The sequence below is a fragment of the Bufo gargarizans genome, chromosome 2 (assembly GCF_014858855.1).
Source record: "Bufo gargarizans isolate SCDJY-AF-19 chromosome 2, ASM1485885v1, whole genome shotgun sequence".
Taxonomy (NCBI): Eukaryota; Metazoa; Chordata; class Amphibia; order Anura; family Bufonidae; genus Bufo; species Bufo gargarizans.
In genome coordinates, this window is record NC_058081.1 from 329,384,860 (window position 1) to 329,409,752 (window position 24,893).

Sequence of the window (24,893 nt, forward strand, 5' to 3'; positions counted from 1 at the left end):
AGTGATTGTGACCTTTTTATATTATTACACACTTTCTACTAAATGAGAAAAAACATGATTTGCCAACATTTACGTCTATTGCACTCAATATTATACTTAATTCTCACTTCAAAGGTATATCAAGGCACATCTATACTGTATGTAATCTGATTGTTAAAAAAAAATCTAATAATCAGAAAACAATCTGTAAAGTCCATGAACTACAATGACATCAACTTGGCTTGAGATCAGAGAGATGATTCTCTATCTCAGTGAGCTTAGCATAGTCACATAGTTGTAACGACTCATGAAACCGTAGATTATCAAACTGTTAAACTGCTACCTTTCCCTGTTTTAATTTCATTAGTACCCTGACCTAAAGATATGGGTTTTGACTTCAGCTGTCTGAAATGAAGACAAGATTTTCTTTTATCAGAGCTGTTATAACTTCACCATACTAATGAACAATTCATTTCTACTTCATGCTATTTGAATAGAACCAAAAAGACCTTGATGAAATAATCTCTAGTATTTGGTTATCATTTTTAATTTTAGTAGCTCCCAACTCTCGTGTTTCATGTGTCTGCTATTTTATCTCCTTAGTCTCCAAGTGTTTAGTTTTAATTATAATTTTTTTCTTATCTCAATACTCTTCTCCACCAGATAAATGAATGTTATCCTTTTGTCTGTCACTGATGTTTTAGTAGGCGTACTAATGGTAAGACAGCGACTTAGAGGTAATAGTAGACAAAGCCTAACCAATTTAGGTATCTCTTAAATCAACAACTTTCTATAATAAGCAATTTATCCGGAAAAATAATACTTTTCAAGCTTTTATTGGTTGCTGTATGTTGAATGGATAGTGACTAAAGCATGCAAATAACTAATAAAAGCAGCTGTATGTATCTCTAAGAAAAAAACTCTCTTGCTTCAAAAACACTACATATAATATATCAAGTAGATGGTAGAAATGTATACATAAGCTGTATTTCCATACATTTCAAAAGAATATCTTCCATAATGTTAAAAGCAAGTCCTTACCCGTAGTACTAAAAAAGTAGTGTATACCAACTGTATACTAATTCACTTTGTCACTATGTCAGCGTGTGTAAAATATGTAATTTCATATTTTATTCTATAGCACTATTTATTTTATCTAGCTTATATTAAATTCTGTCTTACTCTGTAAAATAGGTAAAAGAGAACTAAACTGATCAAGAATGGTCTAACACCTAAAGAAACTAGTGTAGTACTGCAAATAACCCAAAAATCACAAAAAAGCCATGCTAAGCCAAAAATAATAAAAATATAAATACATCTTTACTAGTACATCACAAGAATATATAAAAAGATAACATTATAAAATAATCCCTACAGGATGGAAAAGGCAAGGTTCCATATAATCCATTATATCACCATAAAAATAATAAATATAGTTATTACAGTATTACATGGCCTGTGTGAAAAATTAGAAAACTCACCTACTTATTATGCCAAACATATGTGTAAAGATGGCGCATACAAGTTAAAGCAGTATTTGCACAGAAATTATAAAAATGTATGTTATCCTACATTATCCCTATTTCGCCACATTCCTTTGGTCTGTATCATTCGTGGAAATATTTGATTTATGTATTATACGTTAGGTTAGAACTTTATATGTATATGTTCTAGCCTAGGTCTTTCAGCCCGGAAATAGGCTTTAGGATAACATACATTGTAACAATATATGTTTACAATTACAAATACTACTTTATCTTGTATGTGTAAAATATATATATATATATATATATATATATATATATATATATATCTGTATATAAATATATATATATATATATATATATATATTATATATATTGTGGGGTTTTTGCTATGGTAGATAGGGTAAGCGGGCGCAGTACAGAGGAAAAATACAAGTTCTTAACTCAAGACATCAGTGTTAATTCACACTTAAGGGGAATAAATTGAAATGATATATTGAATATACGCCTATAAATACAATAGAGCAAATAACATGGGGATAGGCGCTAAAACAAAATAATAATGTCTTTATTAATTGTCTGATTAAGAAATAAGGGGTATCAACCGTCAGTATAATGTGCAAAACTGACTTTAACAATTGTGAAAACACTGATACATACCAAATAGCACCACCATCTGGATTGCCAGTGTAGTCTCACAAGCTACTAGCATAAGGGGCTCATTCAACCACAGGGTTCAAGATGTGTATCCCAGGGTGAAAGGTATCAAGGGGATGTATTGGTATGGGAATTTCACCAAACACCACTCCAAAACAGTGAGAGCCAGCGCGCAGACTCTCACTGCACTAATAATCACAGGTGCTGGACTATGGCAGAGCAATAGCATTCACTCCAGGTGGATTAAAGGAGCAATGGTTGCCCTGACATGTCCCTTATTTGCAACAGCTCAACGCTGCGTTTCCATGCATTGGGAATGCATTTCATCAGGAGCTATGTGCACCAGGTTAATACTAGAGCCCAGAGCCTCAGTGTTGTTTTAATAACCGAGGTAATGGACAAACAAACAGTCAGTGATAGAGATCCCTGCCTAGCACCGTTTTCCTCTAGTGTGAGGTACGGAGCTTTACAAACAGTCACTATCCTGCCTGAGCTAGCAACCTCTAGGCTGAGGTGCTGCGTGCTAGTGTGCATGTAATCCGGCACTGTGATGGCCGCAAAGCGGCCCACAGAACACCGAGCTTTACAGGGTGAAACCCCGCCCTGTTAGACACGCCTCCGTCAATCAGCCAATCCGGCCAGGAGGCACGGCACAAGGCAAACTAAAGGCTGAAGGGTGGAGGAACAAGGTGAGTCACAGGGAAAGCGCAGCAAGCGCCACATAAACAAAGCAAGGAATTTACAAAGCGGCTTTATATATTTATCGCAGCATGGACATCTTTATTGTAATATACAGTGAAGGAGAGTCACTCCAAGAGAAGTGTGTAAAAACGGACAGACACATAGATTCATGTGTGTAGCCACTTGTATCAATGATCACACACATGATATGTGTTTTCACAATTGTTAAAGTCAGTTTTGCACATTATACTGACGGTTGATACCCCTTATTTCTTAATCAGACAATTAATAAAGACATTATTATTTTGTTTTAGCGCCTATCCCCATGTTATTTGCTTAATTCACACTTAAGGCAAATGCACAAAACAGCATGTAACTTTGCAGTCTTGGTGTTAATTCACACACAATGGAAAGTTCATATAACATAAGTCACCTTGCTGGCAGTTCGGCCTCCAGTAGTCCACAGCAGGCTTTAGGGGGCATGTTTCCCCAGCGTGCGGGTCTCAGCCCTCCAGCACGGCACAAAGACTCAGATCCTAAAAACAGAGACATCTCTGCTGAGCCCAGCTGCCTATTTAAGGACAGCCAGGTGCTGCCAAAACCTGGATCGGAACTTAAACTCTGGTCCGGTATTTGACCTCACCTGGCTGGAAACCAGCCTAGCCGCACATGCTGGGAGGAAAATACCTGCCTTGACAGACACAACCCCTCATTCTGTCACTATATATATATATATATATATACAGATATTTGGGCTAATAAGTAGGTGAGTTTTGTTATGGCTTTTTTTGTGAATTTTTGGGTATATGTAAAAGAAAAGAAAACAAGCAAAACTTTCCTTACCGATGAGATGTTGATCAAATATGAGGTTGGCCCAGTTATAATGGCTGGTTGGCTCCAGCTGATATTAATACTGTTGGATGATGTGGCAATGACAGTAACATTTTGTGGAGGTCCCTCTGCAGCTGCAGAACATAAAAAAAAAAAATTGAAATGTAAAAAACTTTTGTGACATAATGGATCTTAAATTAATAGAAAAAGTATTGCAGTTCAGTTACAAAGCAAAGCAATCCCAGCATGGCTCCGTGGATATTGACATTTAAAAAAATAAGCAATTTCATTATATTCAAAGTATGGTATTGTTATAATGTTCTATTTTTTATTTCTATTATACTTTTTTTTTAAGCAAAACTGTTCTGAGAATTAGCTGCTTTAAAGATAGTCCTGTGGAAGTGCCTTAAGAAGAGAGACGTGACCAAAGCAATTATAGCTTGGTTATCAATATACATCTGCTGGATAAACACAACTTGTAAATTCATTTATACAAATAATTCAATACCATTTAACAGTTTGGATTAGAAATTCAAAAATGTTAATATGTTAGCACTAGAAAAGTTGTTTGAGTTGACAGCACAAAATAGCACAGTAATTGTCACATGTATTTTACACTTAAAGGGAACCTGCCACCGAGATTTTGTGTATAGAGCTGAGAACATGGGTTGCTAGATGGCCGCTAGCACATCTGCAATATCCAGTCCTTATAGCTCTGTGTGCTTTTATTGTGTAAAAAAACCGATTTGATACATATGCAAATTAACCTGAGATGAATCCTGTATATGAGATGAGTCATGGTCACTGTATTCTAAATATTCGTGAATTCTCGAAGTGCCGATATTCGTGATAAAAATTCGTAATACGAATATTCATGCTCAACACTAATCTCTGGCCTAATCTCCCAATATATCTTCACAGGTAGTTTCTGATCACTTCCTTCTTTGCTTTTATATTATCTGCTCCTCACACAATTATCTACAAGATTTCTCATGTGCACCCTCCATACTTTGGAACTCGCTACCCCGGCATATCAGGCTGTCCCCCACTATTCAAAGTTTCAAAAGGAACATGAAAACTCATCTCTTCAGGAAAGCCTACCACCTACAGTAACCCTGTTGCCACTACACAACCATATGAGTAGCTCCTACCCTAACCTACTGATTCCTCCCCTCTTGCTCATTAGATTGGTTTTAAGCCCTTCTGGGCAGGGCCCTCACTCTTCTGTACAAAGTCTATGTATTTGTTTTTGTTTTATACTTTGTGGAATTGTACTATTGTATATGTCACCCATTTAAATGAATAAGTAATTATTGTCTAAGCTGGGTCTTTGCTTCTTAGTAGCTCTCTGCACTGGCTAATAGAAAGTGTCACAATGAAAGTAGTATGATTTCAGAACCCAATATTTGTATTAGGTGACCATAGAGACCTATTGGTTTGCTTAGGAGCTGTAGACACAAAACTGTTCTTTTTTAAAATAAAGGCTATTTTTCTCAATTTTAGGTACAGTAGAGCATTTAAATGTTGTCAAGATGTATACACTTCTTAATCATGTATGTAAGGCTTCGTTCACATCACCGTCCAGCCTTTCCATTCTCCTGCTCCGTTTAGGGGCAGGAGAACGGAAAGGACGGATAAGCACATAACTGACGCCAAACTGAGCCCTTAGGACCCCATAGGACTATAATGGGGTCCGTTATGTTTCCCGCTCAGAAGATGAATTTTAAGCATGCACAACTTTTGTCTCCGCTTAAAAATCATCTTCTGAGCGGAAACATAACGGACCCCATTATAGTCTATGGGGTCCTCAGGCTCCGTTTGACTCAGTTTGGTGTCAGTTATGTGCTTATCCGTCCTTTCCGTTCTCCTGCCCCTAAACGGAGCAGGAGAACGGAAAGGCTAAACGGTGATGTGAAAGTAGCCTAAGGCAATGTCATAACAATGTTGGTTTTCCTATTTTCCTCTAGTGGGATCTCGTGTTGCTGTTTCATAATATGATGATGAAATATAGACTGACAATACAGCAGTGTGAACATAAATACACCCTTAGGGCTCATGCACACGACTGTTGTTTAAGTCCTGCGGCTTGGATGCAGACCCATTCACTTCATTAGTGCGCAAAAGATGCGGACAACACACCGTATGCTTTCCACATTCATATGTCCGTTCCGCTGCACCTGCAAAAAAATATTATTATAGGCAAGGATAGGACAGTTCTATTATGGTCCAGATGTTCAGTTCCACAAAATGGTGAACTCACACGGCTTGTATCTGTGTTTATTTATTGCAATTTGTGGACTACAAAAATGACTACAGCCATGTGCATGAGCCCTTCCTTATTCTGTGTTTTTGTGGACATTCTCAACAATTTCGTAATAGGAAGAAACAATGACTGCAACCTCTTTGTGTTATATTCTCATAACTTGTTCTAAATCTGAAAATTGCAGATTTATTATTTCCTCTCTTTGTGTGTTAGAACTGTTGGAGAAAACTTGGCTTAAGTTTATAAATCATCGCAATTTACTGACTATGGATGAAGCATCTCTCCTATCATAATCCAATCACTTCCGCTCATAAGTACTTTTGTCCTGGTTTCTACAATAATGCATTTACTGTAACTAACAAGCATCATTTCCTGATTACCATGCTTCTATCCTTGCACAGGAATGTGAATCTTATAGAGGTCAGGGTCACCTTTGCAATTCATCTGCGTCCTGATACTGAGGTAGTTGTAAAAAAGAGTGCAGAATCTGGAGAACCAATCACTTGTGTTTAAAGCATGAAAACCCAGTAAACCCTGCAGGTTAAATTATCGATCATATTAATTTTTACAGCATCTATACTGATATTATATTTAAAATAAATAAAGAAGCAGGCTTAAAGGTAAAGTAGTTTAAATATTGTCGCACCTCCTTTTTGTTCAGTAGAAGGTCATAGGGGACTCCACACGACGGGAGGTGTGGGCTAAAGGTCAAGATGAATGTGTGACCAGAGGACAAGATGAAAGGGGAGGACAACATACAGCATACAGGTTTATTATCCAAATCACTAGGGGTATGAGGGATCTTTTTCAGATCTGGAGCACCCTTTTGAAACTATACCATAGATAGTTTATACCACTAATCAATTGTATACCATAAAAGTATATTTTAAAAACATTATCTCGTTATTCATCTCTTACTAATGTTGATACTGACCGATGCATTTGGTATCTGGTTATTATTTCTGTGGTTATGACATCATGACATAGTGATGGTTATATTGCATCACTTCACTCTGCTAACAAAAAGGAAATGTCTGAAGCAGCAAACAACTCCTTATCCAAAGGTAGAAGATAAGTGGATGACCTGGAACGTTACACTTTTGTACTCCTTAAAGTCTCTTTTTCCCATAAACATAATTCATCACTTAAACACAGGTTGGACCTTTAGTGATCATGGAAACAGGGGCCCTAACTACCCTGTGAATGGAGAGGTGTTGCACATGTGTGACCACCTCTTCATTCACTTCTATGGGATTGCCAAGCACAGCACAGCTATCTCCCTCAATCCCATAAATGATTAGAGTGGTGGTCATGCATGTGCAATACCGCTCCATTCACAGGGTACTCATGCCTCTGTTCTCTTGGCCCTATTCTGTGGATAGGTGATAAGTGCTGATAAATGATGTTTATGAGAACTAATCTACTTTTCAATGTACTTATAGATACCTAGTTTTATGTTTTGCATGACAGATTATCCGCAGACACTGAGGAACAGATGCCAGATTAGTATGTGGACTAATATGCTATGAATTTGCCGCCACTGATTTGCTGGCGGCAAATTCCAAAGCATTTTGCAGAAGCAGCAAAAGTGTATGAGATTTATCTATACTGTGGATTTTGAATCTTTAAATTTTTGAATTTTGGTTTCTTGGATATCCCTTGTCATGACATTAAGAAGTTCTCTGGGAAAATTATATACAGTTCTGTATATATTGTTTATGATGTTATGCAATGTTTTATATGCTGATACTAATTCTGTAACATTTATCATTTTCAAGCTGTAAGGCTTCATTTAGTCAAGGCTTAGTAAAACAGCTGACGTGGCCAATTTAATCCATTCTTGGTGTAGTGTTGTCATTTAGATAGTTGGGCCAAGGTTTGGCCAAAAGAATGTTAAATGGAACTAATTGAGAATACATTTGAAATGTAATTCTCCAATGTACTGTAATAGCAAATATGTGTTCTTTAATGTATGACCTTTTCCAGGCCTGGGAACAAAGGTACAAATTTTTAGCATGCATCCCTTTATTAATTTCCATGATGCAGAGTGACCATATACTGTAGGTACAGAAGAAGAGCTATGCCGATAAAATTTGAAGTGCATTTACTTCAATTTTTTTTCTTTTTCTAAATCATACATTATCTACAATGTATTAAAATAAAAAAATAAATGGTCACAGTTATGTAGGTTTTCCTGTCTAATGTGGTCGAATTAGTGTGAAAATGCATATGTGTTTCCCTTGGTGCTTAATGACAACATGGATTTGCTGGGAAGTATATGTGTTTTTTACGTAACGTATTTGCATTGGAATGACTTCTATATTCAGGACACTGAAAATTGAGAGCAGTATTTAATAGGTTCTGTAGCAGGGATCTCTCATTTCAGTTCACGGACACATTGGTGGGATTTGGATGTCACTCTGATTAGAGATGACTGAATCGAGTCCACATGAATTTCCCATAAGATTTTAATTTCAAATCGAATCTGATGGCCGATGCTGAGGAATTTAGGGAAATTCATTAATCTTTGTGATGTATAATGGCAGCACTCTATAGAATGAGTGCCATATGTACTTGTACACCTTACTGATAAGGCTGTATACATGAGTAGTAATTGAGCAGGGGCCCTGAACAATGGATCCCCTCTGCATCATTCATATCTTTTAATAGGACATATGAAAAGAGCTAACTGAACTAGAACAACTCCTATAATAAAATGTAATAGTAATGATAAAATCAACAAGGTTATGACTAAGACTTGATGTCGAAACATGTCCACCTGGGTCATGTTCCTGTACTTTTAATGTATACTGAATAAAACTTGGATTTCAACAGCCCACAACCATGCTGGAGGATTTTTATTTTTCTTATTGCAAGTAATGATAAAATCAACTTATCTTTTTGATGAGTTGATTAGAATCTGTTTCTTAGTTCTATCTGTTTTAGGTAAGCTTGGTAACCAACGTGGCGACCATAAATTAGGCTAGTCTCACACTAGCACTAAAATAGTCTGGTAGGCTGTTCTGCCAGGAGAACAGCCTGCTGGAGTTCAAGGCATCCAGCATAGCCGAAAACTGCCGGCGCCAGACCCCATTGACTATAATGGGACCTGGTAGGGATCTGGCCTGTTTCTTGCATTAGTGCCAATATTCGGCCGGACAAATACTGCTGCAAGTCAATGGGCTCTGGCGCAGAAAGGTAGTATCCAGCTATTCCAAATACTATGAACTCCGCAGGCTGTTCCTCTGCCAGAACAGACTGCCAGAAATTTTTAGCGCTAGTGTGAAATTAGCCTTACACTTTTTACTGGATTCTCCTGACAACTTATCACCTTGCATTCACAGTTCTATACTCTCTAGTTATACATTTAAAAGTGCTAAATATTTCTAAAGATTAGTGAAACTTCTATAGGAGCTAACGAAGACTGTGGCTATTTTCTGGTTCCCTTTTTGGAAACCAGCTTCATTTTACATGAAACAATTTATGCACTGCATGTTTTAAGTAATATCATATACACCATGGTGGTTAGGATTTTATTTAATGTCACATTTTGCAGACTGAAATTGTGAATTTCTTTTTTGGTTAGTGATTAGCTTGAATGTTAGTATAAATTTCAAAGGAATTTTTCACTTACGACCAGATAAGGTCTGCACATTAATCCATGGCGATGAAGCACCGTATCCAGCGGTTGTGCTTGCACTAACTTTAAATCTATACCATCTGAACTTTTTCAAGCCATATATTGTCTTCTCAACAGTATTCTCTTGGTAGGAGTAGAGGTCCTGGCTCTTTTCAATACATTCACCATGGTTAACATTACACTCAGTAGAAAGAAGTAGTACATTGATTTTGTAAATCTTTAAATAGCCATTGGTATACTCTGGTCTATTCCATTGCAATGTGACACTTGTGGAGCCAACGTCTAAAATAGTAACAGATCGTGGAACACTGGGAACTAAAAAGGAAGAGGTTGGTAATAAAATATTTGCACTACAAATGTAGACAATAAGGTAAATATACAACTTTACTGTATGACTGGATCATGTGTATAGCACTATATTCTATGGCAAGCATTCTACTGCATCTCCTTAGGAGGTAAAATTTGATGTTTCAGTAAAAAATTTCTGTCTGTGAAAATGGTGCACAAGTTTTGAAATTATGCATAGAAATAACCAAGAAATCGACTGTACATAACAGAACATAGGATGTAATATAGGATGTTGCAATGAAGAGCAGCAGTAACATACAAAGGTAAGATTGACCTGCCATTATGTTACAAGCATACAGTACATAGTATAGTATAATATTGTACAAGTAATTTAAAAAAGATACATAATGTTTCAAAAGAAATTTCCAGCTTACTAATACAGAGTGAGCCATTTCACTTTAAAAGGTTTTTATAATAGTAAAATATGGCTGCTTTCTATCATAAACAGCACAACTATTGTTCGTAGGCTAGCTGAATTGGTCTGAGCTGCAATACCACACACAGCCCATGTAGAACAGAGGTACTCTTTTTGGAAGAAAGTACTTTTATTTTTAACCATGGGGCAAGCCTTTAAACAACTGTAAATGCCAGGTCAGACCCATCATCAGTCACCAGTATTTTGGGGTACAAATTGTTTCATGTGCTTTGTTATTGAGATTTGGGTATGTACCATTTTGGCCACAACCTGAAAAAAAATTAGGTCAAATGTGAAAGAGAATAACATCAGGGCACTGCAGTTCTGATGCAGTTTTCAGTCACAACTGGTATTGTATCCCAAAAAAATCTAGAAATGTAGGATTGGATAGATATAGCTGAACTAGAATGGCTACAGAGGAGGGAGAACGGGCAGATTGCAGTACCGAGACAGGTTATCGAACTTTGAATTATTCCATTTGTAAATCTGCCTCAATGAGTTGTTAGTCTAAAAATCCATGTGTAAAGAGTATGCTGGATTTTCTGACCCTGTCTCTTGTCGCCTTCTGCCCCATGTACAGTGTAGAAAGGCAGAAAGCATTGAAGAGGTGAGAAGAAAACAAGGACTTTGCTTATGAACAGAGATGAGAAAACCGACTGTAAATGATTTGGATTTGACCTGAATTTTGTAAAACTTGCACCCAAATCCTAACTTTTGGTGATTCGTTTCAGTGAATTTGAGAACTGAGAGATGGGTTGTGCAGGTTATACACAGTATATTGATAACCTAGCGTCAGGATAGGTCATCAATAGGGATGAGCAAACTCGTGGATGTTCGGGTTTGACAGGTTCGGCCAAACTTCGGGTCAAAGGTGGGGTTCGGGACCCGAACTTGACCCCAACTCGATCCCGAACCCCATTGAAGTCAATGGGGACCTGAACTTTGGTGCACTAAAATGGCAGTAAAATAGTCATAGTAAGGGCTAGAGGGCTGCAAAAGGAAGCAAAATGGGGGTAAGAGCATGGCAAGTGCCCTGGAAACAAATGTGGATAGGGAAATTACTTAAAAATAACATAGAATAGAAAAAATAAAAGATAATAATTTTGAACTAGAAGGTGGAGGTCAAAGTGGAGTAGGAGCTTGAGGAGGCGGTAGACGTGGCAGTGTGAATGTAGAGGAGGAGGAGATAGCCAAGACTGTTTTGTTTTTTGTTTTTGTTCTTTCATTGATTTATTTATTTTTTTATACATTTGGGAAGGCCCCAAAACATTGGGAAATGGAAAAGAGAAAGTGCGCTGGAGTATAACAATAGCTGGGTTCGGCCGGTATACTTGTCTATTCAGCACAAGTTACGGACAAGTCCTGTTGGATCCATGCCTGGTTCATTTTAATGAACGTGAGCTTGTCCACATTGGCTGTGGACAGGCGAGTGCGCTTGTCTGTGATCACCCCCCTGCCGTACTAAACACAAGTTCGGACAATACCTCCAAGGTGTAAAGGGCAAGCTCAGGCCATGTGTCCAATTTGGAGACCCAGAAATGGAATGGGGCAGACCCATCAGTCAGTACGTGTAGGCATGTGCACATGTACTGTTCCACCATGTTGCTGAAATGCTGCCTCCTGCTAAGACGTTTCGTATCAGCTGGTGGTGCTGGTTGTTGTGTTGTGCTGACAAAGCTATTCCACATTTCGGCCATGCTAGCCCTCCCTTCTGAGGTGCTGTCTGTGCCCCAGCTGCGTTGGCACTGCAGCAGGTAGTCGCTCATGTGTTCCAGGCTGTCCAGAGGCAATGACAAGCTGTCTTCTATGGGAGGTATATCGTCTGTGTCCTCTGTATCCCCCCAGCCATGCTCCAGTAATGCCCATGAGCTGCTTTGGGTTCCACCCTGCTGTGAACACCTCCTCCTCCTCATCCTCCAGAACTGTGTCCTGGCTAGACAGTTGTGTACCTGGCCTCTGTTGGTGCAGGAACCCACCCTCCAATTCACTTGTGGATGACTGGCCTGATAACCGTGGAAATGATCCCTCTTCCTCCTCCCCTTCCTCCTGTGCCACATCCTCTTCCATCATCGCCTGAAGCGTTTTTTTTTTAAGGAGATATAGAAGTGGGATAGTAATGCTGAGGACGGAGTCATCGGCACTGGCCATGTTCGTGGAGTACTCGAAACAGCACAGCACGGCACACATGTCCCACATGGAGGCCCACTCGTTGGTGGTGAAATAGTGCTGTTCCGCACAGCGACTCACCTGTGCATGCTGCAGCTGAAACTCCACTAACACCTGCTGCTGCTCACACAGTCTCTCCAGCATGTTCAAGGTGGAGTTCAACCTTGTGGGTACGTTGTATGTGGGCGGTGAGCGGGAAGGCCGAAGTTTTGCTGCTGCGCAGACAGGTGAGCTGCAACTGGGTGAGAATGCTGAAAGAGCGCACAGACGGCCTGCACTTTCTGCAGCAGCTCTAACATATCGGGGTAATTTTTCAGGAACCTCTGCACCACCAAATTCAGCACATGCTATGAGATTTTGCCGGTTATCGCACACCACCAGGCCGGGCTTGAGGCTCAGTGGCACCAACCACTCATTGGTATGTTATTCCATGCCCGTCCACAGCTCCTGAGCGGTGTGGGTTTTTTCCCCAAAACAGATGAGTTTCAAAACTGCCTGCTGTCGTTTCCCCCTGGCTGTGCTGAAGTTGATGGTGCAGGTGTTACGCTGAGTGGATGAGGAGGCGGTAGAGGAGGAAGTGGAGTAGGAGGAGGAGGAAACAGGAGGCAATGAGAAATGTCCTGCAATCCTTGGTGGCAGGACGACATGCCTCAAACTGCTATCCGCCTCAGGCCCAGCCACTTGGTTGTGCAGGGCAGGGATGGCTCGCCTGGAAAAGTCGTGGCGGCTGGGAACCACGTACTGTGGGACACCCACCACCATAAGGTTTTTAAAAGTCTCCGTCTCTACCAGACAGAATTACAGTATTTTGATAAGTGGTTGGGCATCAGTGGACTCAATCTTTTCCACTTCTGGGGCAGGGCTAGGTGGATGGCCCACGGAAACCCTTCCAGCAGAGTCATCAAAAAGCATAAGAAACTGCTGAATGACTTTGGGCTCAGACTGCTTGGCTGATTTGCAAGGGGGTGAGGTGAAATACAGATGCCCATGGGCTGAAGGTGCGCTTTCAGCACTGTCAGCCACCCAATCTACTACCGCCTCTACTTGTTCTAGCCTCACCATTCGTACACCGGTATTCGGGCCTACAAAATAACACTGGACGTTTTGTCGCTTACGTGCACCTGAGGAAGCTGTTTCATTTGGGCGTGTAGCTGGCACAGATTGACCACATCCTCTCCCTGCAACAGGAGCTCGACCAACACCAGCAGCACCATGAACAGGGCCACGTCCCTTATTTGACACTCTCCTCATTCTTTGAGGTCACCCACTGAACTAACAGACGGATTAACTATATTTATTTCCCTGTCATGGATGCATTGCAGGTGTACCACACTCAAAAAATGGGTATGTCACCCACCGAACTAACAGACGGATTAACTATATTAATTTCCCTGTCACAGATGCAGTGCAGGTATATCTCACACCAAAAATGGGTATATGTCACCCACTGAACTAACAGATGGATTAACTATATTCATTTCCCTGTCATGTATGCAGTACAGATGTACCTTACACCTAAAGTGGGTATATGTCACCCACCAAACTAACAGACAGATTAATTATTATATTTCTGTGTCAGAGGTGTAAAGCTGGTGTATTGCACCCACAAAAAAATCACCATAGGTCACCCACAGAATAAAAAGTCAGATGAGATTCCTAACACTCTCCCTCACTTCAGCTGCCTTCTTCCTGTCCCTGCACTACTCAGAGCTGATGGGCGGTGCTACACGTGATCCAGGTTGTATAGAGGATGGGTTCACATGCTATTACTAGGCATGACTGTGATAGCTTCTAAGTGGCTTAAAAGCTTGTTGATTGGCTGCCGTGCAGCCTTTCAACAAGCTTTATTAAATGCCCAAACACCAAACGCGAACCCAAACTTTTGTTGCAAAGTTCGGGTTTGGGTTCGGTCCGGGTAGCCGAACTCGCAAAGTTTGGTACGTACCCGAACTTTTAAGTTCAGGTTTGCTAGTCATGAATATTTGATGGGCAGGGCTCCGACACGCGGTACCACCAGTTGATCAGCTGTTTGAAGAGGAGTGCTGCTTCCTCTTCATTACAATGTGCATTGTCTCCCCTGTAGAAGTAGTCTAGTGTAATTACATGTACATGTACTCAAGTGAACAGAGTGAGTACTTGTCATTATATTGCACAGCCAAATCGTGCAAGATGACGGGCAGTGAAATAAACAAGAAGCAGGCTCGCATGGTGTGTCATCTCCTCTTCAAACAGCTGATCAGCTGGGGTGCCAGGTGTCGGACCCCTGCCGATCAGATATTTATGACCTATCATGATGATAGATCATCAATATATATGGCCTGCACAACCACTTTAAAGAAGTTTTCCTACAATTTTTAACTTATGACATATCCTTTGGATAGATCCTCAGTATATAATCAGTAGGGGTCCAACATCCATGACCCTCACTGATCTGCTGTTTGAGGAGGCACTGGCGCCATGGCCTTGTTGCAGCTTACCAAGCACAATGCCATATGTTATATAGCGGTTGTGCTTGGTATTGCAGCTCAGCCTCATTAACTGGAATGTGATGTCACTGGCATTGGGTAAGCTGCAAGAAGGCTGTGATGCGGGTGCCTTCTCAAACAGCTGATTGGCATGGGTCACGGGTGTCGGACCTCCACCAATCAGATACTCATGACCTATCCAGAGGACAGGTCATCAGTTAAAGATTTTAAAAAAAAGTTAAGAAAAAGTGGAAAACTAGAGATTAAAAATATGAGTCCTAGGAGACCTCAGACTGTAACACAAATTTTCAAGCCAATTGGAACACTTTCAATTTGGATGCAATTTATTGGGACTTGAATTGGTTGACCGATTTGGCTATATTGAACCCATATTGAATTTTAAGTGATTTAGTAATCTCTACTCATAAATACATCAGATTTAGAATTATGAAATGGCACAATATTGTTTAATGCTTTGGTTCTGGACTTATAATATTCTGCTTAAACATGATCTGTGAAACACTGTATTTTTATCTTTATAGACGGTTGATATATAGAAGAATGCAATACTATTGGCATTTCTGCTTTCTGGCAAGGTACTGCATGTACCGTAATACCTTAGTGACAGAATTTATTTTATTTTTTTTCCTTTTTACATTTTGGCATTCCTTTAGGCTCCCTACAGCCTTCATGTAATGCCATAAAGAATCTTTCAGAAATGGATATAGAGACATTCTGATCTAGAATAAGTACCATTATGGTTTTGTACAAACCAGAGCTATAATTTCACTGTGTGTGAACTGTAAGAATTTTTTTTTTAGTAAAAGCTGCATTAAAGCTTTTATGACATGGCCTAATTTTATTTTCTCATTTTCATTTTTTCTTCCCAGCTTTCGAAGAACCATAATTATAATTAAATTTTTACTGTTCACATGGCCATATGAGGACTTTTTTGAGGGACCCGTTGTATTTTTTAATGGTACTGATTATTCACTGTGCACTAAAAATGACAAGACTACCTTATTCTGTGGGTCACTAGGATTACGGTGATACCAAAGCTACATTGTTTTTATTATATTAAACAAATAAAAACCTTTGAAAAACATTTTTGTCTTTTGTCTTTTTTTCTATATTCTAACAACCATATCTGTTGTATGTTGCTGTCCACAGAGCTGTGTGAGGACTTGTTTTTGTGGCACAGCTATAGTTTTTGCTGGCACCTTCTTAGTGTAAATGTGGATTTTTGGTCACTTTTATTCGATTTTTTGGGGGGGACCAAAAAGAGGAAATCAGCCATTTTTATTTTTTTACATTACAATGTTCAACATGTAGAAAAATATATTTTATATATTAATAGCATGGACATTTTCAGATGAAGGGATATCAATGTTTATTTTTTTATTACTTTTAAAGGAAATGTGTCACCAAAAATGTTTTCTGCCACTTTCTGCCACAGATAGTAAAACTTATTTTTTCGTAATCTGTTTTCATTTTCTGATTGCAGATTTATTTATTTTGTTTTCTGAACATGATTATGCAGCCGGCCATCCTTGCCTGAGCTGTTCCTAACAACCTTTAGAAATCATTAAGAAAATTCCTTTACAGCAGCCCCATGCTCCATAGACACAATGTACAGGAGGGGACCCTATTGACTTACATGGAAAGCTTTCTAGGCATGCTCTATGACCTGTGCAGAGGTTATTGTACAAGGAAAGAATAGATAAGAATTAGCAATCACCTATTGTGTAGGGTGGATTCTGTTTTATCTATACACAGATGTGATATCTCCTTCACATTACAGGTAGGTTTAAAATAATATATAACTGCAGTAAAGTGATCTGTATAAACCAAGACGTTGCACCAATTATTAGGTTTGTTGTCCAGTGTGAAAACTGCTGAAATGTATTGTTTAAATATAAATAGTGACAAGGAAAATGTAAAATAGCATCATCAAAAATTATTTAAAATAAATTAAAAAAAACATAAAAATGTGATTTAAACAATAGGTAATTTCCTGTTTACACATTTCCTTTAAATGTAATTTAAAGTGATTTGGATTTTTAATATTTTTGTGATTTCTGCATCTACTTATTTTTAACTTTTTTTTACACTACAATTTTTAGTCCCATAGACTGGAATAGAATACTATTGCAGTCTATTGGATTCTGACAGCCTGCCTGAGAAGCAGTGCCTCAGGCGCAGCTTTTCAGACACATTAGCTATAACAGTACTCAGAACCTTCACAAGGCCCTGGGATTTCTGCTATCATCTATACCAGTTGCCTCCCCCACATACTGTCTTAGTCTGTGGATGACTTCTATATGGATTTGGCATCCGTTCCAGGATTGTTACTGCTATAGTACCCTTTTGACAGTTAATGGATTGAGTAACACTGACTAATCCGCATCAACACCCCTACAATGTGAGGAGGAATCCTTGCTACATTTTTATAGTTCTAACATTTCTTTAACCAGCAGAAATTTGGCTGCTAATAATTCCTAATGTGCATTTCCAAACAAACACTCTAATTCTCCATGAAGCAAGTAAAAGCTGAAACATAGTTATGTGAATTGTACACGCATACATCATGAGTATTAGATCACCAGCTTGTGGTTTTGGCAGTTAATTGCACAATATTTTCCATTTATCTAAACTTTATCTTACACTACTACATAACAGCTGTATTCTTTCTTTTAAAGCAGAGTGACACTGACATTGTAGAGGAGAAAGTAGCCTCTTTTGCTCATTAGTTACAATAGAATTATGCACATTACCAGTAATACTAGGAATGTAACTGCCAAAAATAATAATTGGAAAAAATAAGTAATTTTACACCGGACGCCAAGTACAAAAACAAATTAGTAATTGGATCTGACAGTAATAAAGTCCTTTGTCTGTATTTTCTATACATTAAAAAGTCAACAAAGTGTAGTAGAAATGGTAGATTTTGTTGTACATTTTAGGGAAATTATTAAATAAGAGACTTGTCAGAAAATAATAAATAAATGAATAAAATCATGTCAGTGTACTCTTGAAGATCCAAAGCTACAAACTTCTTATACCCCTCCAATACCATACTGAACAGTGAAAAGCTCTATCACAATAATCAAAATAAAAGATCAGTAAAATAAGTTGGACTTTTTGCAGAATGAGGTGTTTGAGACAGAAACATAACTTTTGTGGGCCACTGTGCAAAATCTGTAACAGTCTCCTCCTTTCCCAAAATTACATTTATAGTACTGGCATGCTCTTGTGTGACTGAATTTTAAGCCATCTCAGACACAAATTCCCTCAGCAAAAAATAAATATATATATATATATATATATATATATATATACACACACACAGTGGATATAAAAAGTCTACACGCCCCTGTTAAAATGTCAGGTTTTTGTGATGTAAAAAAATGAGACAAAGATAAAACATATCAAAGATAAAACTAATACTTTGTTGAAGCACCTTTTGATTTTATTACAGCACGCAAGATTTGCCCACTCTTCTTTGCAAAAACACTCCAAATCTGTCAGATTGTGAGGGCATTTCCTGTGCACAGCCCTCTTCAGATCACCCCACAGATTTTCAATCGGATTCAGGTCTGGGCTCTGGCTGAGCCATTCCAAAACTTTAATCTTCTTCTGGTGAAGCCATTCCTTTGTTGATTTGGATGTATGCTTTGGGTCGTTGTCATGCTGAAAGATGAAGTTCCTCTTCATGTTCAGCTTTCTAGCAGAAGCCTGAAGGTTTTGTGCCAATATTGACTGGTATTTGGAACTGTTCATAATTCCCTCTAGCTTAACTAAGGCCCCAGTTCCAGATGAAGAAAAACAGCCCTAAAGCATGATGCTGCCACATCCTTTCTTCACTGTGGGTATGGTGTTCTTTTGGTCATGTGCAGTGTTGTTTTTGTGCCAAACATATCTTTTGGAATTATGGCCAAAAAGTTCAACCTTGGTTTCATCAGACCATAACACCTTTTCCCACATGCTTTTGGGAGACTTCAAATGTGTTTTTGTAAAATGTAGCCTGGCTTGGATGTTTTTCTTCGCAAGAAAAGGCTTTCGTCTTGCCACTCTACCTCATAGCTCAGACATATGAAGAATACAGGAGATCGTTGTCACATGTACCACACAGCCAGTACTTGCCAGATATTCCTGCAGCTCCTTTAATGTTCTTCTCGTTTTTTCATCTATTTTGGTGGGACATCCAGTTCTTGGTAATGTCACTGTTGTGCCATATTTTCTCCACTGATACCTTTTAACAATGAGATCCTTCTGATGTTTTGGAAGCTCTCTGTGGACCATGGCTTTTGCTGGGGCATGCGACTAAGAAAATTTCAGGAAAGACCAACTAGAGCAGCTGAACTTTATTTGGGGTTAATCAGAGGCACTTTAAATGATGGCAGGTGTATGCTGACTCCTATTTAACATGATTTTGAATGTGATTGCTTAATTCTGAACACAGTTACATCCCCAGTTATAAGAGGGCGTGCACACTTATTCAACCACATTATTTAAAAAAAAAAAATGTCTTCCCTCCACCTAACAGATTTCAGTTTGTTTTACAATTGAGTGGCACAGTTTATAGGTCACAATAAAGGTGGAAAAAGTTCTGAAATTATTTATCTTTGTCTCATTTTTTTTTACAGCACATAAACCTTAACAGGGGTGTGTAGACTTTTTATATCCACTGTGTATGTATACAGACGTGGACAAAATTGTTGGTACCCTTTGGTCAATGAAAGAAAAAGTCACAATGGTCACAGAAATAACTTTAATCTGACAAAAGTAATAATAAATTAAAATTCTATAAATGTTAACCAATGAAAGTCAGACATTGTTTTTCAACCATGCTTCAACAGAATTATGTAAAAAAATAAACTCATGAAACAGGCATGGACAAAAATGATGGTACCCCTAACTTAATATTTTGTTGCGCAACCTTTTGAGGCAATCACTGCAATCAAACGCTTCCTGTAACTGTCAATGAGACATCTGCACCTCTCAGCAGGTATTTTGGCCCACTCCTCATGAGCAAACTGCTCCAGTTGTGTCCGGTTTGAAGGGTGCCTTTTCCAGACTGCATGTTTCAGCTCCTTCCAAAGATGCTCAATAGGATTGAGGTCAGGGCTCATAGAAGGCCACTTTAGAATAGTCCAATTTTTTCCTCTTAGCCATTCTTGGGTGTTTTTAGCGGTGTGTTTTGGGTCATTGTCCTGTTGCAAGACCCATGACCTGCGACTGAGACCAAGCTTTCTGACACTGGCTAGTACATTTCTCTCTAGAATTCCTTGATAGTCTTGAGATTTCATTGTACCCTGCACAGATTCAAGACACCCTGTGCCAGACGCAGCAAAGCAGCCCCAGAACATAACAGAGCCTCCTCCATGTTTCACAGTAGGGACAGTGTTCTTTTCTTGATATGCTTCATTTTTTCGTCTGTGAACATACAGCTGATGTGCCTTGGCAAAAACTTCGATTTTTGTCTCATCTGTCCACAGGACATTCTCCCAGAAGCTTTGTGGCTTGTCAACATGTAGTTTGGCATATTCCAGTCTTGCTTTTTTATGATTCGTTTTCAACAATGGTGTCCTCCTTGGTCGTCTCCCATGTAGTCCACTTTGGCTCAAACAACGACGGATGGTGCGATCTGACACTGATGTTCCTTGAGCATGAAGTTCACCTTGAATCTCTTTAGAAGTCTTTCTAGGCTCTTTTGTTACCATTCGGATTATCCGTCTCTTAGATTTGTCATCAATTTTCCTCCTGCGGCCACGTCCAGGGAGGTTGGCTACAGTCCCATGGATCTTAAACTTATGAATAATATGTGCAACTGTACTCACAGGAACATCTAGTTGCTTGGAGATGGTCTTATAGCCTTTACCTTTAACATGCTTGTCTATAATTTTCTTTCTGATCTCTTGAGACAGCTCTTTCCTTTGCTTCCTCTGGTCCATGTCGAGTGTGGTACACACCATATCACCAAACAACACAGTGATTACCTGGAGCCATATATATAGGCCCAATGGCTGATTACAAGGTTGTAGACACCTGTGATGCTAATTAGTGGACACACCTTGAATTAACATGTCCCTTTGGTCACATTATGTTCTGTGTTTTCTAGGGGTACCATCATTTTTGTCCATGCCTGTTTCATGAGTTTATTTTTTTACATAATTCTGTTGAAGCATGGTTGAAAAACAATGTCTGACTTTCATTGGTTAACATTTATAGAATTTTAATTTATTATTACTTTTGTCAGATTAAAGTTATTTCTGTGACCATTGTGACTTTTTCTTTCATTGACCAAAGGGTACCAACAATTTTGTCCACGTCTGTATATATATATATATATATATATATATATATATACATACATACATACACACTGCATAGCGGTCTTTTAAAATCTACACAGCAATGTCAATACATAGGAATAGTGCTTATAGTCATGTTATAGAATCTACTTACAATATAGTCTAATAATAATGTCCCATCAAAGATAAAATAAATACAGAGATAAACAATGATATCTCTGTACAGGGAACATAAGGACAGTGATGCCACAGCACAGAGTTAATTACCAAAGAGAAGTAACAGCACAGTGATATGAGAATACAGGGATGATGCACACAGGGATGTGACAGTATACAAATTATAAATAAAGGTCAAAATACAGAGATGAAAAAAATAAAATATCCCTGAACCACAATGCTGTCAAAAGAAAAGGGTAATGACTAGTGAAGAGAAAAGCGAGGCATTCAAAGCAGAATTCGGTCTAAAGTTAAAAATTCTAAACACATCTAAAAAAAATTGTGCTTCGTGGTTACGAATCAGATTTTCCTAAAATGGCGGCTGCACGTGTTACAAAGCGAAACTAAGTGTAGAGAAGACAAGCCTAGGAACGCAAGATCACCCATAATGCAATGCAGCCAGCCAATCCACAAATAGCCATCCCCTGTGATGTCACAGCCATATAAAACCTTCATCTAGTGTGGTCTCCACCATTGTCCTATGAGCTGAGCATAGGGAGAGACTAGGCAAGCACATGTGTGCTAGGGGCAGTGTTGCTGAAAACGATTAATAGCAATATATTGGAGAGGAGGAGTGCAGGGAGACTGCAGGGAGAGTTCAGAGAGAGTGCAGGGAGACTGCAGGGAGACTTATTTTGTGTCAATTTAATTTATAAATTCCTACTTTTACTTATTCCTACATCAGCCATAAATATAATTCAATATCAATAAGATGGAAGCCTTTATTATCCTACTGCCAGCGTGCCAACCAATAACCTCCAATAATGACCATCCTCATCTTTTGCTGGATTCACTTCTTCCAAATCATCCTTCTTGGTCTCCATGTCCTAGAAAAGTCAGCAAGGTACAGAGAGGAGGAGCTATGACATATTCTCATCAATTTTAGATGATGTGAAAAGGGAGGGAAATCAGGTGGCAGAAGAAGGGCTCCAAACTGTAGAGCAAGAGAGTGCTGGGGTTGGAGAAGTGGGTATGCCAGTGCTCGTTAATATTCAGTATTTTTTGACAAATAACCTGCAGGCCAGAACAGCAATAATATGCATATTGTGCCCCCACCTAACTAGCAAAACCCCATACAAGCAACAGCCCCTGCTGTTATCCGCAAACCGCCAGCAGCACGGCCGCTCTATGTGGCCATAACCTAAGGCACAGTGGCATGGGTATACCTGATTTATAGCGATTTATGACAAATTAAATTGGAACAAATCAAATTTCTTGGTGAACTTCGTCGAAGTTGCCAAATCTATTTTTTCAAAACTTCGCTCTTCTCTAGTAATGACCAAAGTGAACCAAAATAATTATTGCACACAGAGATGTCATAACATGAGAATAATGTACGCACTGATGTAACAGCATGGGAATAATGAGTGCAGTGATGTAACACAACAGTTTAAAGTAAGCAGTGATGTCATACCTACAGGGTAAGGACCACGGTTATGCCATAGCACAGAGAAAAGGAATACAACATGATAGTACAATGATAATGAACAAAATTGTTGTCACAGACCAGGGATCATAAAAACTGGTATTCCCTTACATGGAGGAAAGACACTTTAGCCTCTCATAATACTGGGTGCCAGGTGCCCAGTTGCTACTCTAACCTTTGAATCCTCTAAAATTACACTCCTGGTCAGAGATTTCCATTAGCAGTGGCACTGGTGATCTACTGAATGGAAGAGTCCCTTCATTATGAAAAATTAGTAATGGACAGCTTTTTGTGGACTGTACTGATTTGATGTTTAAATTTTTTTAATAGATACTACTTTTATTCAGAATTTTATTTCTCATGTGTTTTCTATTATGATCATTTATACTTACCTACTTTTAAAGAGTAAAGATTATGAGATTTAAGCCCCCCCCCCCCCCCCCCCCCCTCTGGCTCACCTAGTAATGCCCACAAAACACCCAATTTGGATTGGGGATTGACTCATCCCTTTCATGAACTGATTTGCAACAATGTCAAAGACGTTGACAAGTATGGTCATGGCCACCACCTGCTGTGGCGGAATAAGAGGGTTGGTAATGCTCTAGCCAGGTTTACACTTTGTTGTGTGGTGAAGCAAGAAAAGGTATTACATACAGTACAGTTTTATGATAGTGCTATCGTAATCTTGGAAACACAATTCTGTGATGAATAGGAATGTTCACACATGGCAGATTTTTCAACATTCCAGTTGTACATATCCATGATAGGGTACCGACAGAATTTTATATGGTCCTATTCTACCTTAGTATGCCTCCAATTTTTTTATATGGAAGCACAAGTTTTTTTATTTATTTCATAATACATTGTGGGGCACATACTAATACAATAATGGCATAAAAAAGTCAAATGCCATATGTACACTTTATGCAATAATTTACAACTTCTGAAGCTTCTCGACACTTTTTGAAAGTGTCAAGAAAAGGGTGGGGCTTAGTGAGAGGGGTAGGATTTAGTGCGGTCCTCTAGCTTTACTGTAACTTACACTAGAGACTGGTGTGTTATAGCTGAAGTAAGCATAGACAGAAGTAGATGTAGACTTAAGTTTCTGGCACACAGACTGTCAGATATGTGCCTAATTAATTAGGTGCATATCACTCTGGTGCACTGGGATCAAGACTGGCACATGGGAACTCTAGTATTGATAAAGGCCACTGTATGTTCTAGGAATGTTCTTTTTTGTCACTATTCTTAATAAGAGGGGATATTTTACTTGCATTTGTAATTGTGTGATGTCTGGAGGACTCAAGATTTCAATCATAGTTGTGAAGTCCACCAAGAATTTCATCAAGTTCCATGTAAGTTAAGTAGAGCAAGAGAAAGCTAATACTAGTACTTTGTTATTAGCAGAAAATTAGCTGATATGTAGACACCAAAACGCCAGACATCAAAGCTCACGATAAGTTTTTCTGAGGCCACTTTCACCTGACAAGCAGTGACCTTCCATGATACCCTCTCTTAGTTTGATAAACTGTATGCTGAAACAGGCAGTTTTAAGACGAATACACTATTGAGTTACAGATACAAACAGGATTACTACTGCTTTAGCATGGAGAATTGGATTTCCATTCTTTGAGAATGACCAAAAAACCCCTCATCAGACCTTCCAGGCACAGCTGGTATTAATTTGGAGACGTTGCTCCGTGTATCCTATACTTACTACACAGCTTGTTTTCATTTACTATAGAGGAATCCACAAAGATGAAGTGATCACTGTCAGCGTCAGGAGCACATATCCCCCTAATATTTCATAAATGTTTTATATTTATCTCCTCTATGCTAAACCCAAAGTCAAGTTAATCATTGATACAGTATAAACATCTTTCTTTGCAAATGCCAAATATGCAGCACACATGTAACACATTTCATATAAGGGGTTGAAGCTTGTAGGGTGCATGATAATATAGGGAAGTAAGGGCGGTATTAGACCAGGAGATAGTCGGGCAGCTCA

At 38.8% G+C, this 24,893-nt stretch overlaps 1 protein-coding gene across 3 annotated transcripts in view; it reads right to left on the bottom strand.

The window, feature by feature from the left end:
- The window catches only part of PTPRQ (protein tyrosine phosphatase receptor type Q), a 530,509-nt gene that overhangs the window by 125,596 nt on the left and 380,020 nt on the right, over nucleotides 1–24,893 (bottom strand). For all 3 annotated transcript variants that reach the window (XM_044280555.1, XM_044280554.1, XM_044280553.1), the window contains exons 45-46: nucleotides 9,530–9,850; nucleotides 3,645–3,766 (exon numbers count right to left, since the gene is read on the bottom strand). In XM_044280555.1, coding sequence (XP_044136490.1) covers nucleotides 3,645–3,766; nucleotides 9,530–9,850 — 443 coding nt within the window. The remainder of the gene's footprint in view (nucleotides 1–3,644; nucleotides 3,767–9,529; nucleotides 9,851–24,893) is intronic.